Raw genomic sequence first — 20302 nt, forward strand, 5'->3', positions numbered from 1 at the left:
TATCCTACTTTAAATGGTCCATTACGCTGTAAGGCAGAGCAGGAGGTTGAAAGTATGTTTTGTACACTGGAACGTTAAGAAGCAGTTATACTCAGCTCTGAAAATAGGAAATTGAGGTTCAGCGTGAAGTATTTGTTTAGCATAAACATACGCTCTTATTGAAGATCTTAAACCTCTCTGAATTCTGAAGCACTCAGACCAGTCTTAATTTAAAAAGGACAACTCATTAGCTGCACCCCAGCCTTATCCCCAGAAATAGCACAGTTGTATTAATTCAACTTCTGTCTACCTCTGTTAAAGATGAACTGAAAGAAAATAGCTGTGTGTCCCTATTTGTCTTCAGTGGGATGCTTCCCTTCTAGATATGCTTCCCTTTTTTGCCCATCAAGCTAACATTATGAATTTGAGAGAAGAAAATCTATCTAACCAAATGTAATTACAAAGTATGTTGCTAGGCAAATGAAATCAGCTTAACTTCCTGATTGTCCAATATTAACACTACCAATATTTAGCTATCCCCCAAAAATACTGGATATACACACTGATAAAAAAAATATTGAGAAAGACAACTTGACTGCAATTAGTTGGATGTGACAGTTGATCACGCCATGCACTATGCACGCAAACAACTTCGGTGAGAAGGGAGAAAATACTACCATGACATTTACAGAGAAAAATAAAATTGTGCCTGTTGAGCTTAATATGGTTAGCTCTGATCTGAAACATTCAGCTAACACCAAGGAGATGAAAAGCTGAAAATTCATTATAAGGAAAAGTATCTTTATTTTCAAAAAAATAGCATGTGCAAAGCTGTGGCTTCTTTATATTATTAAAAGCAATAGCTAAGATTTCACATCCTGAAAGAACTATAAAGAGATTCTTTTACCTTAAGATGTATCACTTGGATCATTACCAAACTCACACATCATTATCTTGGTTGTGTTAAAATCCATTCCTTCTTTGGCATACATACTTATGAGTAGGAATGGGCATAAAATCATTATAAAGAAGGAATGCTACATATCTATTCTAAAAAACAGGTGAGAAGTGGCCATCCTGCCTGGTATTACGCAACTTTAAAAATCTGTGCTACTTAGTGAGGCTCTTTCTAAAGAGCAACCTGGGATGCAGAGGTGACTTGGTTTCATTAAATTAAGTCCAGCTTAAATTCCACATTTCCATACATAATCAATGCCAGTGGAAGACATATCCAGTCAAAAATGAACTACTCCTTAAGGGTAATTCACATCCAGTATCCCTCCAGAAAACGAGGCTGAAAAAAACACAGCAGAGTAACTCAGCTTGCAAGGCACTTCAGTACTACCAGTGCTATGAAGTCTGTTGCCTTTTCTGTTGCCCATGCCAAGTCCTCTCTACACCCTCTTGAGATGCTAACAATTTGTTCAAGTTTCTTACAGCATGAGAATCAAACATCTAAAAGGTGTTTGGAGACAAAGTCAAAGTCCTTGAAGACAGCCTGCTCCTTATTGGTTAGGAAAGCAACCTCTTCCGGAGGAGTCACAATTGGCTTTTGCGATGTAAACTCTTCATCAAAGTTGCTAATGTCAGTCGGATCTCTTAAAGTGGGCACAAAAGGGGGCTTCAGAGTCCTGGCGTACAAAGCTGCCCAATCAATTTCCTGTAAGAGAGGGAAGTGAACAGGCTAGATCGACATTAAGATTATTTATGAAACATGAAAGTAAGGGGAAGGAAAAAAAACATGCTAAAGCAAACAGCATAGCTGGTGCAGGCAAGGTAGTACAGAGATCCTATACAGCCTAAGGCTGCTCTTTAGAACACCAAGGAACAAAGCTACAGCTCAAGCTATATTTAGCGGGATAAAACTAAAGTGCTGCTGTGGCCAGGTTTATCTGTGGACTTCCCCACAATTTCTGCTGACATCAAAGTTCTTTGCTTACTCTAGCGTAGAGGCAGCTGTGTGCTATAAGTAACTTCTGGCAGATGGGTAACAGCAAGGAGAAATGCTAACACCTTTGCCTAGAACAGACATATGCCACTGACCCAAAACAAGCATGTCTTTAACCCCAATTTCTCCTCGGCTCTTGTATATTCTGCAAATGCAGGTGCCATCAAATTGACTGGCAGTAACTGTCATCACTAGACAGCATCTTCTACTGCTGCAGCTTGATATATGAAGGGGTATTTGTTGATGGCTCAAAAGGAAGATCTATTTGTAGATAGAAACAGCACAATCAGAAATAACAAGCTGACCTGAAAACTTACAGGTCCCAGAAAACACACTTGGGAGGTGTCATTTCCAACATGAACTGAAACATGTATACCTGAACAGAACAATGAGGTGCAACAGAAGCTGCCACTAAGATGTCACAGGTAACTAATGGAAATTTGCCCCAATGCCAGCAGAAAGCAAACCACTCTCATCTCAAACACAAGAGCTGAAGGGGAGGGGACACAGTGAGTTCCTACCTTAAAAAAGGCCTGAATTTTAATCTCTTCTGCATCTCTTTCCCCTGCTCCCAGTCTACGTTCTGGACATTTCCGAAGAAGCTGCAGGAAAGATCAGTTCAAAATTAAACAACTGGAACAAAAAGATGAACAGAAATTCCTGAGAGAAAAACAAAGAGCTGGACCCACCCCTCAGTATCTTCTCATTCTCACTTTGCAGCAAGGTCATAACTGCTAATAATAGCTCGGGAATAGCTCCTTGTAAACAACTCGCCACCATCAGTGAGATACCCACCATAAACCGCATGTAGCATCTCATCTGAACTGTGCACCTGTAACTACTGAGTCACACTCAAAAACTGATTCAAGCCATCTTCACTGAACGACTCTGACATTCCTGCCCTTGAATCAACACTTCTCCATTTCAGTTAGCAGCAACAGACTTCAGTAAGAAGCCTGCTTAGTCATCCTTAGACAAAAGGATAGCATTTATGTAAAGAAAAGGAACAGTATGCGTAATTTTTAAATGTTTCCTTAGTCTGTGTAGGCAGCTATAGATTACACGCACACAGACACTATCAGCGCCTAATAGAGTCCCTTTGGATCCACTTAGAGTAAAAACAAATTCCTCAGACCCCCAGACGCCCCTCAAGCCATTACCTTACGGATTATAGAAAGTGCTTCAGATGAAAGGAATCGTGGATAGCGGACTTCATCATTTACAATACTATCAAAGACTTCTTCTTCATCATCTCCAGGAAATGGTGACTGCAATTGTAACATTTTTGTTTATTTAACGCACATAGCACCTGTTCCTTGCTAATAAAAAGGGATGAGTTGTACAGATTAATTACTTTTTGGCAAGCACTATGAACAAAAACAAATATATATATATATACACACACACACACTACTATGCTATTAAATAATAATTGATAAATAGTTGGATAATTTCACCAAAATTTAATCTCAGGTGATCAGGTACTACTCTCCCCAAGACTGCTTGGTGAGATTCTTAGAGATAGGTGGTCTTACCTCACCAACAAGCATTTCATAAATGAGAACACCCAATCCCCACCAGTCTACTGCCCGAGTGTATGAGATGTCCGTCAGGACTTCTGGAGCCAGAAATTCAGGAGTACCACAGAAGGTGTTTGTGCGGTCTCCAAAACCTATTCCTGTAGGACAAGAATACTTCTGTAAAATCCAGCACACACTTCTAAATGGATCACAAAAAGTCTCACCTCCTGAAAGCCATAGATTATCACCTGATAATTTGATGTTGTTAACTGTGCAAGGGCTCTCATCAATGCTTGTAAATGCCAATGACAAAGTACTGATACTTCAAGTCCCTAACAATTCTGAATAAGAGATATACAGACAAAGCTTTAATAAACAACACACAGGAACATTCCTGCAGATTCCACTGCTCATTTCCTTAAGTACATAGCTCGTAGAATCCTGTATCATGGCTACTTTGAGCAAAGTGCATTATAAAGTCCCTCACAATTTTCCTGAAGAGAGAAGAGCAAAGTACTCTTTCCAAGTTTATCATGGTCAGACAGATGAGACTTTTTTTTTTTTAAATGGAGATGAATGCAGGTTTTATACACCCATCTCTGTACTTGTATATATGAACACCTCATCAAAGCTCAGACCCTAAAGTTTGTTCTGATGGTTCAATATCGGCTTCACCAAAGCCACTCACCTTCCTTACACAATCCAAAATCTGCAATCTTCACAAATCCTTCAGCATCTAAAAGCAGATTATCCAATTTCAGGTCCCTGCAGGGTGGGGGGTGGGGCAGGGAGAGAGAGGGGAGGTTGGGGTGAGAAAATGTTGGATGAAGTCTAAGGATTGCCAACACCCTTTTTCGCAAGAGGCAGAAACTAGATATTATAAAGAGAATAAAAATCTACATTGAATAAAGTCTACATTTGGCTTAAACAATAACAATGTATTATTTGGAAGATTCTCCTCAATTTATTAACATTTTCCTCTTAATGAAAGGCTCACAAAGCAGCTTAGAGCTGGGTGGGGCTTATTTTTCTGGAAAAGAGCATCCCACAATAGCATGACAAATTATTAAACTGTCCAAGTAAAAAAGAAAGCAGTGAGTTACAGGTGCCCCCAGAGCATATTGACATGTCAGAGGATGAATCACCTACAACATGTCAGATGAATAGCTCTTAGATGCCTTTCTTTACTGTAAGCACAATGAACATGCTGACAGCAACAAGAGATGGCGAAAATAGAGACAGAAAGATTAGAAACCCCAGCAAGACAGTTAGCTCCAGACATGTTGCTACATGAAAAATAAATTTCAAGTTACTGAACTATCTTATAGTTTATTTTTACTGCATTACCTATAAACAATTTTCTTCTCATGCAGGAATTGGAGCCCCAGGACTACACACGCTGTATAAAACCTAAAAAAGAGATATAGTTGTCAGGAAAGATATATAAGAACCAAGATAAGCGTTTACAGTGCCTGGAAACTAGACTAATTCTAACTCACCGTGCCATATGCTCTGGAAAAACATCTTCATGTATGCGCATCATAAGATCACCACCTGGAGTATATTCCATCACAAAACAAGCATGATGAGGTGTCTGGAAACATGCAAACATGTTCACAAGGAATGGATGATCAGAAGAATTGACCACCTCAAATATTCTCTTCTCACAGTTCAAGCTGCCAGGATTTAAAGAATTAAAATGTCAGTGTTAAAACTTGGCAGAAAAGAAATGTTAAGAAAAAATGAAAAAGAAATGAAAAAGAAAATCTTTACATCTTAAGTAAAATAAATGTTAATTTCTAGGCTAATACAATATTTATCTTTAATACTTCCAAACCTTGAATTTTAGATTGCTCTTCAGGTATATATCATTGCACCAGAAGCTAGAAAGCAGTGCTGTTCTAAGTTTCTTTATTCCTGATTTTAGTTACCCCATCCCTAAGGTCACTCTTAACCTTAACAGCACCAAGAGTGGTATACATCATACCTACTAATGGTTCATTACAGGTGTGATAACGTAGCTGTGACAATAGTACCATCTCTAAACAAAGCTCACCTATCAATTTCATCTCTCCTAATAATATCTTTTTTCTTCAAGGCTTTGATAGCATACAGCTTCCCGGTTGCCTTGTATTGGGCCAAGAGTACCTGAAAGACAACAGAAATGCTGTACTTCAAACAAATGTTATTTCCTCGTTGGATTACTTTGACTCCCACTGACAAAAACTATTTCCATCCACTCCACACAGTCATTCTAAAAATCAAGCTCAAGTAATTCCAAAAATGGAGCACATTTTCCTACTCTGTGCTGCAACAGCCCAGAATGATGTCACTGTAAGTTATGTTCTTCTCAGAAGCAGTACTATCACAACTGGTCCAGTGCTTTAAAAACAAATCAGTGCTCTAACAGCAAGCAACTATGTACACACTTACGGGAATGAAGCTGTTCCACTAGTGATCACAGTGATAACAAAAAGAATGGCAACGATGTGCTCTGTGAAATGATTTGGCTCTCCATGGAGGGTTTTCTCCAGGCTTTGAAGCCACAAATCTTCAGGAGTTTTGGCTGCTAACAGGAGTTACCAGTGGTTTGTGCATTTGGGTTGGGTTTGTTTTGTATATCTGCAGTGCAACAAATATCTTCTGTACTGCAAAATTTGAGACTCCAAAGCAGAGACCCATCTTCACAATAACATTCCTACTGCCCTCCACAGAGCAAGCACTTCTACACTACCTTCCCAAAGTGTCCACGTCCCAGCATGGCGATGCAGCGAAAATCCTCAAGCTGAACTGCCTTTTTTCTACAGAGAAACGAAGAAGAATTGCTGAGACAATACCCAAAAGTTAAAGAAATACAACAAAGGAGCGTGTTTCTGTGTTAGGGGAAGCAGCTCTGTACAGCAAAAGGGGAAGTGAACAGCTGCATCAGCTACTTCTTGCCTAGGCTCGAATCCTGAAAATTAGGCCTGCTGCTGCTGTTCTGCCCCTGAAGAAAGGAGCAGGTGACTAACTGTAAGGCAAGAAAACTGCTCCCAGTACTAGTACTCTGCCTTCCATCTGTACTGGCAACAGGAGCAACAATTCTGTCTCTCCAAGGCTTGTTTCCCATAACAGGATTAGTTGCCTGCATCCCCATTCTTGGGAGAGTAAAATTCAATTTTGCCTACGTTCCTTTCAGTAGACTCAACAGCAATTGTGATAATCAGACATGAACATATATATCACGTGTCACTAGGACAAAGGCATAATAAGAATAGAAGTTCTCAAACAGGAATTGGAAATGAAACAAGGAGAGACAAGAGACGTAAGATGTTGCTGGGAAAAAAACAACATAACCAAATAAAGAGATTCTATAGAACATTATATCCGCTACAAGGTGTTACCAAGGAAACTCAGACTGAAGAAATGCTTGGAAAGAATTTAAAAAAAAAAAAACAACACACCACCCCTTCCCCTAAAGGCTTAGTCCAGGAACACCTTTAAAAGGCAGCAGATGTTCTGTACTCCACCAGTGAGTGAAATGAAGGTCTCAGTAGGCACCCATGAAGCAGTCAACTCCCTCCTCAGCCTTCTCAGAGAGAAGGTAGGTAGCATCTGACTGCATCCTGACTCTAGAGTTTTGAAGATGGAACCACACAAAAGTGATGCTGAAGATATGAAAATAATCTAAGATCTGAACTGAAAGATCAGCTTAGATAGATTTTATTTGTGCTTTTTCAGACAGTATTTGTTCATCAATAGTATTTTTTCAACTTGCCTTGTTTTTGGTGTATTTCTTATTATTTACCTTTTTTATAGGCAAGTTGTATATGAAACTGCCACAGACTATAAGCTCTAGGGATGCCAAAAGTGTTTCTGAAATTTCTCTCTTAAAATTCTACTTAGACATGTCTAAATGCACTTTATCAGAAAATTTCATACATAAGGAAGCACTGGAAGACAGACTTTAACTTCTACTGAAGTCAGCTATCACACTGTCTGTGGACATGTAAAGTTCAGAGCAGACTTTTCATGGTATTGTCCACACTTGGCACTAAGATCTGCTCCTGAGAAACCAAAGCATATTTTAAGCAGAATTTTGGACTGTGTGCTCAAGTATTTCAGCCCAGTTCTTCTTTAACCTGTGACCCGAGACAGCCCATGCTGTCCACAGTTACCTTGGAGATGCCTGGATTGGAAATTCTGTTAAAGCAGAGCTGCAAGACTTCTCAACATGCAGCCTTTTCAGACACTAGGAACAGAGAGAAAGTTGCAGTATGTTATCCTTTGGAATCACCAAATCAGATGTGAGCACCCACATCCAAATTTCCTCCAGTGTAATGATCCAGCATGACACGTGCTTGCAGTTGGTCATCACCTCTGCTTAGAGGGAAGCAGCATGAAAACAAGTTGTTTGTGGCCACACAAAACAATTCCCTTGTAAAATATTTCTTGGATAGGATGATCTCCTTTAAAAATAAAGGCTTTAAAAAGTTTAGGAAAAAAAATCTCTTTCTAGGATAAAGGCATTTCATGTCCCCAAAAGAACCACAGTGATCAGAGAACACAGTCTCCTCTATTGCCAAAACCAACCAAGAAGGGTTGGATGTGGCAGAACACAAGTTGTTAGCATCATCCTGTACAATCACCCTGCTCCTTCCTCTCAGGAAAGGAGAGCTCTTAGTTTTGCCCATTTTCTTTAATCACAAATAACTTTATCTGGTCCTAAAAGCCTGCTGACCCTTTGTCCCTACCTCTTCTGTTGAGTCATCTGTTTTGTACTCCTGTCCTGAACTCCCAATGCTGACCTACCTCCCACTCTGTTTCTCCAAGAAAAGCAACCTATAATTAAAAAAGAGCTGCGACACTTTTGTAAAGACACCGTGCCAAAACAGCTTACTGGACTCTCAACCCTTGGAGACCAGCCAGCTAACGAGGAGGCACCTGCCTGAAGTACAGCTAATTTCTCTGGTAACCATTACCGGAGAATCTGCAGGAGATGGTGTTGATTCTTTGGAGTTGGCCATGAGAAAAAGGCGTGGAGGCTTGGGTGGTGCTTCATCATCATAGGTAAGCTTAGCCACAGGAAAGTCACTGCATTGGTAAGATACAATTGAAGGAGAACCACTTAGAGCAGACCAGTATACACAGACACAAATGTATCACTTTTACTATGTAAGCAAAGTTTAGCTCTGTCCAATATACTAGACAAGAGACTTTTTGATTCACACAGCACATCTGTGAAGTATTTTAAATTGTTAATGGTTAGACTCACATTTCAGCATTTCTCTGATGCTATAAAATTAATGCAACATTAATTTAACATAGAAATAAGTGACTGATCAAGAATTTAAACCAACCCTTGACTAGTAGTTGGCTGTTTTTTTTCTTTTCTAGGTCTTGTGAATCAGTGGGAATAGTTTCTTCTAGAGAATGACTAATTCTCTAACGACTAATTCCAACAATTTTAGAAAATTTACATTTTTTTTTTTACAGAATATTTAAAAGCCTAATTATATAACTTCTGAGTGTTACATTATGCTAGTGGTTGGGGTATATGTAACCTTTGAAAGAAGAGTACATTTTTTACCAAACAACTGCACTGTGACTTTGCAAAGAGTTTAGTTACTGTACCAGTGAAGATATTTAATGAGTGGAATTTTCTTTCCTTTACAGTGCAGAACCAGTACATCTTTCTGTGTATATAAAATAACATTTGAAAATCTGCTTTATTTTTTTCTGCATTATGGTGTTTACTTATGACCACTTTTCTGCCCACAGTTCTTACTGCAGAGGAAAAGAAAGCTACTGAAGATCCCCTGGCTCCGGAACACACCGCTTGTTAGGACAGCAATTTTGAAAATTGGTCCAGCTGCTAACAATAAATCAGAGGTAACCACAGGGTATTGAACAATGTACCAAAACCACATTGTTTCTGGCAGCATTGTCTTTTCTTAAGATCCTGAATTAAATTCCACAGACATAATTTTCTTATCAATATCTTTCTCCACCTTAGTAAGACGCAACAGAATTTTAAGGTGTGTGTTACTCCAGACTATTATCCAGCAATACTCAGCACACAACTTACCTACTCAGCTTGGTTATTGAGTCAGTGTGATTTTGTGTGGGAACTGGAGAGAAGTCTGTATGAATGGGATCATGAAGTGGGGGACTCAGAGTGCTCATTGAACTACACGGAGGGAGGAAGCTCATCATCAGGCGACCCCACGCAGCAACATTCATGTTCATTTGAGGAGCTCGGAGAAATTCTTTCCCTGGAGGAGTCATAGTCAAAACACCAGTGAGATTACAATGCATGAATTACAAACTCTTGTTAAAATACCATTTTTACCCAAACACCTGTGGGCTTACTCAAAAAATGTAGTCCACCCTACAGAGAATGAACTTTCTTTCAGGGAATGAAGTTTAACGATGATGAAAAAGATCTATTTCACCCAAGTTCAGATCCATATAGCATCATAACAATCCCCAAGTAGAAGCTGCATAAGATATTAAAAATTGATCTTATTTTAAGCCAGATTTTCTTCTGTTTCTACACTGCATTTTAATCATTCAGCCTGTTAACAGAAAGCTTCTGAAAATATCTTTAAAACAGTAAAACATTTGGTATTTTTTCATTATTTTTTACCACCTTCTAAAGAACACAAACATAAAATCTAATTTATTCTCACTAACAGTCCTCTGTATGTAAAATCTTACCTTATTCAGCTTCACAGGAAAAAAAAATGCAGGCAAAAAAAAGTATTCAAGTCATTCCAGGCCTTAAACTGAGATGCCAACACTAGCTTGACAGACAATCAATAGCCTGTTCATGCTACAATCTTGTATAATTCAGAGTTTTTCTTCCAATACCTGTTCTTTCATCAGTAATGACATTGCTGGGTAAATTAGTACAGCCTGAGTCCTAGATCTTGCTAAGAAATCTGTTAAATAGCTAGTAATTACATCTTCCTAACACTGGTAACTGTGAAGATAAACACTACAACAAGATCACAGCATCACACATCATGCTGCAGCCAGGCTGGCTACACTTTTTACAACCAAACAAACTTTCACATTCTAATAAAGCCTACACCAAACACACACACACACAATTAGCAAGCATTGTAACGTGCCTCACAAATTTAATGAGATAGAAGAGCATGCAAGACTAGCTGTGCAAACCCCTGCCCTCACCCACACACCCTAGATAGTAAGCAGTCAGTTCTCTAGCAGCTTACCTTTCTGTTTGGGGAAAATACGTTTCTGACGTTGCAGTTTTGGCTTTCTCTCAATGACAGGATTACAGAACATCACCTGTCAGAGAAGTAAACGCAATTTGTAAAGATGCTTTATTTACACTGTGAACACAAACTTGCACGCGTGCACTGTCATCAAATTCTCCATTCATAACTTGTTGGTAAGTTAGGAGTCACTCCCACAAACAAGATTCCAGACCTTGTTATTCTAGCTTCACCCTCTAAACATCTGTTATTTAAATTGTGGTTTTAGATGTTGGAATCTTTTGCTACCTGAAGCACAGAACCCCTCTCCCCAGATTAAGACCAATTCACATCCCAAAGAAAATGTATTTCATTCATAAAGCTACAGGAAAAAAATGGTTTATAATACAGCCATTCAAAGGGTGGGAAAAAATAGAACAAAAAAAAAAGAGGGCGGACAAATTTTGGTACATAAGGTGAAGACCCTACTGTTGGAAAGTTAACCCACAGAATCTTTCATTACAACACACAGCAGAAAGTACTGCAGCTTGTAAGGGATTATCTGGATGATCTCTTCATTGATGGCACTTCAAATTCTTTATTACTAGCCTCAGAAAGATGATAAAATAAGTATACCCAGAGGGAATTTGGATCTGTGATTCTACAGTCTGTGTAATTCAAACCTGACCATTAAGCCATATGTTTAATTAAAGTGTCACCAATGACTCATAATGAAAGCAAATAAAAAAAACAACGGATTTCACAGTGCACACACATAATTACGGAGGAGTAGCTGAAAAGTCACTCGAGGCTATGGCACGTGTACATCTTATATCACATTGCTCCTTATTGTTGTGTGATATTGATGCAAAAGGAGTCACTCTACCCTTCTATATTTTTGCTCCTTCTGTTCCTTGTAAATTGAATTGAACAACTGCTTTCAGGGCAGGGACCCTACATAGACAGAATTCTCTGAAAAAGAAACAAAGCTGACATTGATACCTCTGCAAAAAGCATTCCTTGGGGTTCAAGCAAGAGGCACATCCCATGGCGTTCGTTATCAAGGAAATCATCCAAACGTAAAAACTTCACTGCACACAGCTCTCTCCAGTCTCTCCAATAGATTGCAATTTCTAGCTCACGAGACTGGGCAGAATGGGGGCGGGGGTGAGAGGAGGAGAGAAAAAAGCAGAAGAGTTACGTACTGCTCCATGCTCTGGTCATGCCACACACACATTCTGTTGTAAAATTCAGTCAACTAGACTGTATGAATAAGAAACTTCTTTAATCCTTCTGTTTCCCCCTCTGTCTCTGATGTTTTCAGATCTTCCCAGCTACAGACCCTTTTGGAGGTGGCTGTCCTTGCTCTCCATTTTAGAAATGCTTATTAAAGTCACTTTGCTGGTAAGATGAAATAAAACTGCTCAGATACTGAGAAAAGGACAACGGATGCTGTTCAGGCTGATTCTCTGCCAGAGATGCACTGCCTTAGGGGGGAAGACTAAGACAACTGGTACATAAAAGGACATGAGGACAGTGCCAATACAGAGGTGAATTAAATGGAATTGCAGCTAAATGAGCAAACCAGGTAAGGTGAAATGGAAAAACAAATACAACTCAGGAAATCTACGGCAGCCTTACCCGATCCAACTCAATGACAAAGCTCTGGTCCCACGCCTGGTTATTAACTGGTCCCCAGTTTGTTTGGCCAACCACTTTATTGTCCACTTTGAGCACAGCAAGGACTTCATCTGGACAAAGGAGAAAACATGGATTATAATCTTTTATATTGCTATAAAACTAAAGACAGTCTCTCATGCTGAAGGTGAATATCCCCATCAAATATAATTTCCATGAGATAACTATAAGGAATAGTTTTTGTGTTTTTTTTTGTTCTCTAATCTTTGCAGAAACCAGGTTTCTCATAATTAAACTCACACCAGACTAACACTGTATCCAGATGAGATTCCCCCAAGCCCCCAGTGCCACTTACAAAATGAGGAACCCTATACTCACTACATAGGTCTTCATTCCGCAGGTACTTTCCTGCAACACTACGGCCAGGGATACCCAGGCCAACTCTTGTTCGGGAAAGGGACTTCAAATCACTTGGACTGCCAGGGACAGGAGAAGAACCAGCCATTCGGGAACGTCCTGGAACATTTTCCAATAGATCTTGACACCCCATCAGTCTCACTTCCAGTGTTCCTGAGAGATAAATTCAGGAGGGTAAAAAACGTTATTCCGTAAAAGCCAGAAGTGATTCTAGTCAACCTGTCCTCACAGAAGTCCAAGAATTTCTCAGGAAGTGGACTAATATCTTAAATGTACCCCAGGTTAGAACAGTATAGAATGACATAGAATAGAATAGTTCAGTTGGAAAGGTCCTAAAAAGATCATCAAGTCCAACAACCTATTTAATAGTTTAAATAGATTTAATAGATTTTAATAGACTACAAATCCATATGATCAGAAAGCTTTTATGGGCCTAGAAGAAGTAAGTACAGTTCATAGAAAATCAAATGTTCGTAAAACAAAAGGCATTACAACAATGAGAAGAAATGCAACACTTTTTTTTCTTTAATCCTCCCCACAAAAGTATGCCATGCAGGATTTATATACCTGTAAGGGCTGTAGGTTTGATGACTGAAGTAGGTTGGATAATGCCATGCTGAGCTCCCAGGGAAGAAGTATTTACCAGTTCCTGCTTGATCAGTGCTCGTTTTGGGTGATCAGGAGAAAGTTCACTAAGCTGATGTTCCAAGGACAAGCGCAGCAGATCAATCTTCTGAGAGGATTCTTGCAAACGACCCTGAGCCTAGCAATGCAAAGTAGAACAGACAGCAGGCAGAAGTTTCCCAATTAACAGCACCAGTCCAGGTACTATTATTCCTTTATGAACTACCAGAGATGGTCTCAAGAAAAGACCTGATAACATCTTACTAACAAAGGAATAAGAAGGAATATTTTCCTATACATCCTGACCACCCCAACAGCATCACTTTGAACATTCCTAAGGAATTTCATGAAAGCAAGGAACATTATTCCTAGAATTAAAAGTGACACCAAACAGCCTGTCCTCACAGTCAGGAGTTTCCCAGATTCATAAACCCTGGTCATTTCTGCTCATTGATGTTGAGGCATAAACAAGTGCTTACCTCAGCTAAAAACTTGCGATCCTGTACCCGACTCCCTCCTAGGATCTTCAGCACATTTTTTGCCCCCTCAGCTACAGCAGCTTCAATGCGCAGATGATGTCTCAGCTCCTCAATGCGCAGCTCCACAGCACTGATGGTGGTCCCCAGCCTCACTGGCCATTTTGGAGATAAAATACAGTGAGAATGAAAACTGACTATTCTGGATCTTGGGGCTCTGGCCACATCTTTTGTGGGCTGTATGCTTAAAACACCCTACCTGCTGGATCCACTGCATCTTCCATCCCTCCTGCGGACTGAGATACCTTCACAATTTGCATGCGGATTATTTCAATCTTTGTCTTACTGTCTTGAAGCATCTGCTGAGCTGTAGCCAGCAGTTTACGCTCCTGCCAAAGAGAAAGAATGTGCAGAGAAAGGACCATGCTCATTAAAAATGGATAATGGTGATGTGTTCAGCATAGAGGGTGAGATGGCACCTGCAAGAAGGGTCATAAATGATCCTGAAATAGCTTACATAAGCAGTTATGTAAAGGAGACACTGCTGAGGATCAAAGACTTCGAGATCATTATCTCCGTTTTTAGAGGGAAAGGACAGGTCAAGGAGTCTTTGATGGACTATGACACCAAGGGATAAAAAGAAGATGAGTTGCTACAAAACAGGGTCTGCCTTGTAGGTATGCACGTTAATACCAAACCTTGCAGTCACTGAAACTTGTGACTGACTGATAAGCTGTGCTCACAGTATTTTGTGAGCAAAAGTTTTGAATAAATCAAAATAGCACAACCCTCTACAGTGCTGGTCTTACTGAATTAAGCTTCATAATAAGCTTGGATTTTTTTTAATTATCCTTTGAATTTTAAATATCATTATGTCAAGCTCAGTAAGTGAGATGAATACGAAACCATCCTAAACTAACTAGTGGTATCAGAACATTACACCAACTCAGTGAACAGTACCAATGCTTTTTTTAACTTTATTTTCTCAAGTCACCGATTGAATGTACCTATTTATACTGTCCTCACTACCTTCCCAAGCTTGGAAAAGATTTTCTAGAGATAGCACGTCTATCTTGTTACTTCCTGTAAGATATTTTTCTCCAGCTCAGAACAGTTCCAGGGACTGGATACCCACATTTTCTCTGGGCTACCTATTCTAGTGCCTCACCACTCTCATAGTGAAGAATTTCTTCCTAATACCTAATCTAAATCTACCTTTTTTGGTTTAGTCCCATTACTCCTTGTCATGTCACTAAACTCCCTGACAAAAGAGCAGAAGCACAATCAGCGTTCACCATGTAGAAATTGCCAACAGGATAAAAACCGCCAGACTATGCCAGCCTGGCTGCTGTAGTAACTCCCCTCTCATAGTGATCATCATCAGATGATTAACCAAAAGGCACAGGCAACTACATCATCGGCCAAAGTAAAATAAACTGCCCTTCCAGAAAAGCCTTGTGCTGCCATCCAGTAATCACAGATTAGCTTAATTTCTTGACAAATGAAACACAGTCCATCCAATTCCTTTTACATTTTTGCTAAACTCCTAAAATCTGCACATTAGACTCATTACGAAATGTTACTATCATATGATTAGTTGTCCCGTGCAGCATTGTGACATGCTGTCACTACGCTGAGGACAAAAATGCAGAGCTAGGGTTCAGTCAAGCAAGCTTTGCAAATTAATTTCTTTCACACACTACCTACCAGAGAGGGTTTGTGTATTGACTTTAAATACAGATTTTGTTCCAAGAATCCATGTTCCCAAATGGTTTATTCCTGCTTACCTTGGATGTTGCACTTGAATACATTTGGATCATATTCTCAGCTCCTTGCTTGACTTTCATTTCAACGTGTAGTTGCTTTTTCAGAGCTTCAACCTTCCTTGCCATGGGGTTTGGGTTTCTTTCCCAGAGACAAGGGTCTGGAGATAAAGACCCATCTGTACATAAAACATCATCAGTATCATTAATCTTTCTTGTGTTATTTCACTGGATGATTCTAAAAAAGAAGGTTAGGCTGTAAAACAACATGTAGCAAGGTCTTGCCTACAAAACTGACTGCAAAACTGTTTCAAATGAAGCTCAAGTTCATAAGCATTTCTTAATTTATCAGTGAACTACTCCTAACAAGCATTCTACTACTTTTATACTCATTCATCCCATAAACTACTTGGACGTTCAACTGCCCAGAAACTCTACTCAAATCTCTTCAATTCCATCTACAGCCAGCTCCTGAACATTGTCCATGCGCAGCATTCTCAGATGGTCTTCTCCCCACAATGATCTCTCATTTGCCTCCTTTCACCTTGATTGCCCCATGCCCAACATTTTACTGCACAGATTATTTAATTGGCTGAATACCAGCAGGTAACATTCCCACTGCTTGCAAGTCCTCGACAGAAAATGTAATTAAACTAGCACTGAAGCACTACAAAATTTTCCTCTCAATCGTGACTCATGGCATACCTGTCTTATTCTCCTCTTTGTCTGTTATGACAATCCTTGCATTAAGCTCCTGAAGTTCCCAATGAAGTTGCTCTAATTTCCGGTTAGAAGATTTCAGCACATGCTCTATATGAACAAGATTCTTTCTGTCTGTTGTTGCTTTACGCAGGTTCTCTGCTCCTTCTTTAATCTTCAGTTCTTTTTGTATAGCACGGCGAAGTAGTTCCTTCTCACCCTCCAGTTTTTGCTGGAAGCTTGGATCCATTAAGTTTACACCATTGCCTAGCTGCAAGAGACAGCTGCCCTGCAATCAAGCAGCATTGAGAAAGGGGATTTCAGAGATAACGCAGTTCAATCTTTTTTTTTTTTATGATATAACAATACCCTCATAAGATTCTACCTCTTTATTTCATTCAGCAAATGGTTCACACAAATTCTGAAGCCAACCTTTTCACAGAGATTTCAAGATGACCACACCTAGATTTAAATTCCAGAGGACAGAAGGCAACTTTGATCTTACTGTGACATAATTTAGTTTTAAACCACAGTGGAGACAAAATCTTACTTTTCTTCTTGTTATTTAATGGCTACACAAATATTTGTTCTTCCAGTATCAAAGCCCAGCCAGTATTTGCTCTTGTCTTGATTAACTTTTACTAGTACGATGTAGTGGATACAGATTTTTATCTGCATATGCCTTGATGTTGACTTGACTTTCCAAAGACATCTAACAAACAACCTGTTAAAGATTTTTAGGAATGTCACGACCATGAATTAACTTTGAGCTGCTACCCAAAGAAGAAAAATGTAACCCTTGCAAGAGTTTCTACAAATGAACAAGCAAAAGAATAAGCTTAACTTGCAGCTGTTTCTGAAAAGGTTACAAGCCTGTTGTCTCAAGCTTTGTTCCGCCTGTGGTTTACAGGCAGTAAGACCACATTAAACTTTTGATTATTCTGAGTTGCATTAGCAGCAGCGTTTAGGTTTGCTCAGGGCTTTGTTTTATACCATTTTCAATGCTCCTTGTTCTGGTTCAATATGCCTCATCAACAGCTCTGGACGGCAGCGCTCTGTTGACAGACTGAACACACACAGTACAGGCAGTAGCAGCACCTGCATATCTCACCGACCACAAAAGCACTGAACTCAAAACAGGAGCTGGGAAAGCTTTATCCACAAGGATGCTGCCTAACACCTCAGGAAACAGACCCAAACGGGAAGTGATGCTTGTCTCTTCAACAGGAGAAATGGCTTTATGGCATTAAGAGCAATTAACGTATTAATAGGCTAGCATTAACTACTCATCATGTTCCCCACTTAAATTTAAAAGACATAGCTGCGCAGCCAAACTCTGCTCCACTAACCAGCTTGGGATCACACAGCATGTCAGCGACTAAAGACAGAATTTGAATCCTGACTCGCTTTCACATTCTTTAACTGGTTGACCACATTTCCAAAAATAAACCACACTGGTTTTGTATTATTTGGGTACATTACTATGCTTTAAGAGCGTGCTATACATCCAAACCCTATGCCACCCGCACACAGATACACAATTATTTAATCACACCGTTTGTATATTTTATTGTGCAGCTTGAAGACCCAAACAAACATCCTTGATCACTTTTCAGTATGACTTCAGCCTAACAGCAAAATAATTAAAAAATAAAAAGGAAAAAAAAAATCTATTTTAAAGTTGGCCTAAAACCAAGTTGGGTCTGCAAGAGATGCACGATAGCCAAAATAGGAATTGTTCAGATTGGTAACAAAACAAAAAGGTTCAGATTAACATCCTGATTCCAGGAAGTTCTCGCCCAATTAGTAAAGCCAGGAACTAAGCCAGAGCTTTGAAAAACATCCAAGGTTTTGTGAGGAAGAACTTGAATCATGGAGTTCCTGAGTCACAGGCAACCTCTACCAGCTCTAAGTCGGAAAATCAGAAAGCTCTTTATCCATTCTGTAACGAGCAACTAAAAGGAGTTTGTTGGGTATGAGTTTCATTTAATAATCAGAAAAAGCATGCAGATTTATTTTATATCCAAACTATGCAAACAGAGGTAAGCAATCCACCCATTCCATCTGCCCAGAGCAATTGAATGAATGAATGAGTGGTGTGAGATTAATGCTGACAAATGGCACTGAATGCAGAGACCCAGGTATTGATTCAGAACAGGTACAGTCAGAGCAGCTGTCAGGTCAGTCTTCCCCCACATCACTCTGCCAAAAGTGAGCCTGAATACCAGTTAATGCACCATGCTCATTTTCTAAATATCTTTAGGATATAAACACGGTCTGTTTTACTGTATCCTTCTTCCCCTCTGTAGATCAGGGAGTGCCACGACAAAGGCATTGTTTGCACCAGGAACACAAAATATTCTATTACTGAGGAGTACTAGAGATCCAAATTTGCATTCGGGTTGATGCATTTTGCATTCTGAGTCAGGAATGTCAGTGGGGTGTCAGGATACTGCCCCAGCCCAGGCTGCAGCTGTTCTTGGGTTCCCAGAGAAGGTCGCAGCCCTTTAGGGTATGTCTCCAGCACAATCCAGAAACACATTTACAGCGCACACAGAAATACCCAAGCTAGCTTAAATTAACTTGCTTTTTGTACTTTTAGCAGGGCTGCCAGAACCCACTTCAGCTAGTCTCATGCCTTACTGAAGCATCTAGATTGCTTCCTAACTAGCAAAGATTGCAGCGGGATCAAAATTACACTCGGTCCTCCGGATTGCAGCCCAGAAAGATCCCATCCCTGGGGCTGCTACACCCAGCCTGGCAACGAGCTTCACCTGCACAAAGCCCAGGGTGAGCCAGCCTTTAGAGCTGTACCAGTGACACAAAAACTGATTTATGGTTTGATTTAATGAGCTAGAGGTCATGAGGCTGTCTCTGCTGCAGCCCACACGCATTCGCCGGGATGTTTTAAATCCCCTTTTTCACTGCAACTTTGTGCTGCAGCAACAAAGGCCATGTTGGGCAACCTCATGTGAACTACGTTCACTTTTTATGAGAAAAAGCCACTGCTAGGTTTAGAAAAAGGCAGCTGGAATCCCACCCGGAGCCAGTCCCCTTTCCAACCCTGAGGCAGGGAAGGTTTCCTAAGCAAAGAGCCCAGGCCAGCTGCACGATGGGGAGCCCCTCATCGGGCCTGTAGCAATGGCACCGAGAGCTTTGTGCCATTGCTTCTCACACAGATTAAGCTTGAAATACCTCCAGCAGGCAAGCATCTCCCCTGTTGCATAGGGCTGACCCCAAAAATTAATGCCCTACCCAGCGGGGAGCCTCGCTGCACCCTCCTCACACACACCCCTTCGCCTCCAAGAGGGGCCCCGCTGTTCGGAGCAGGCACCGGCTTTACCTGAACCCCGTTTTTCTGAGGCGACCATTTTTAGGGACAAATCTGAGGGACATTTATAGGGGCTCCCACCCTCCCTCCCTCCCCAGAGGGGGCGCGAGGGCGGCAAACCCCGCTGCCCCCATACCCTGCCCAGCGGGCAAGGGGCTCCAAGCAGAGCTCAAAGCCCGGATTTCCCAGCGGGGGGACGGAGGAGACCCCCAAAAAGCAGAGGGGGGACCCCCAACCCCACGGGGCGAGCACCCCGGAGGAGGATCCCCATCCCCTCAGGCGAGCCTGGCCACGCCGGCTCCCCTCTGCGGCGCTCACCTGCGGGGTCCCCGCCGCCATTGCTCCGTGAGGCACCGCCAGCAACGGGCACTTTTCTTTCTTTTTTCTTTTTTTTTTTTTTCAAACTTCAGCCTTCCCGGGAAGCGGCGCCGCCAGCGCCCTCTCGCGGGGGCCGGGCGAGCCCGGGAGAGTTCCCGGCGGGCAACCCTCAGGGAACGGGGGGAGGAGGAGAGCCGGGAGCGTCCCATCCCCACACCCCGCCCGCGGTGCTCCCCGGCCGGTCACGGCTCCCAGCCCTGTCGGGAGCTCGTCCCGGCCGTCTTCGTTCTCCATGAGTCGGGGTAGGGGTGGGAGAGAACTGGCGGCGAGGTCCCGCGGAGCGGCCGGCAGCAGAGCGGCGCCACAAGCCGGGCTCTGAGGAGCCTG

At 41.1% G+C, this 20302-nt stretch overlaps 1 protein-coding gene across 1 annotated transcript; it reads right to left on the bottom strand.

The window, feature by feature from the left end:
* Positions 1–759: 759 nt before the first annotated feature.
* Positions 760–20283, bottom strand: PKN3 (protein kinase N3). The gene is made up of 22 exons (XM_038165034.2): positions 19916–20283; positions 16273–16555; positions 15592–15746; positions 14064–14193; positions 13808–13959; positions 13272–13467; positions 12666–12857; positions 12291–12400; positions 11652–11795; positions 10668–10743; positions 9515–9701; positions 8409–8520; positions 7605–7678; positions 6182–6248; positions 5504–5595; positions 4947–5123; positions 4795–4857; positions 4136–4212; positions 3463–3605; positions 3088–3195; positions 2449–2529; positions 760–1639 (listed from the first exon to the last, which is right to left on the bottom strand). Exons 1-22 carry the CDS (start codon positions 19934–19936, stop codon positions 1427–1429), a joined length of 2853 nt encoding a protein of 950 aa, XP_038020962.1. The 5' UTR covers positions 19937–20283; the 3' UTR covers positions 760–1426.
* Between the last annotated feature and the right edge of the window lie 19 nt (positions 20284–20302).

The sequence above is a fragment of the Anas platyrhynchos genome, chromosome 18 (assembly GCF_047663525.1).
Source record: "Anas platyrhynchos isolate ZD024472 breed Pekin duck chromosome 18, IASCAAS_PekinDuck_T2T, whole genome shotgun sequence".
Lineage (NCBI taxonomy): Eukaryota > Metazoa > Chordata > Aves > Anseriformes > Anatidae > Anas > Anas platyrhynchos.

What these genes read in the sequence shown, in the direction of transcription:
- PKN3 (XM_038165034.2), bottom strand. Translation starts at nt 19,936, where the DNA reads ATGGCGGCGGGGACCCCGCAG. An exon ending in GACGTGGACACTTTGGGAAG is followed by an intron (nt 5,596 to 6,181) that starts GTAGTGTAGAAG and finishes GTTGTCTTTCAG; the next exon opens with GTACTCTTGGCCCAATACAA. An exon ending in AAATTCAGGCCTTTTTTAAG is followed by an intron (nt 1,640 to 2,448) that starts GTAGGAACTCAC and finishes CCTCTCTTACAG; the next exon opens with GAAATTGATTGGGCAGCTTT.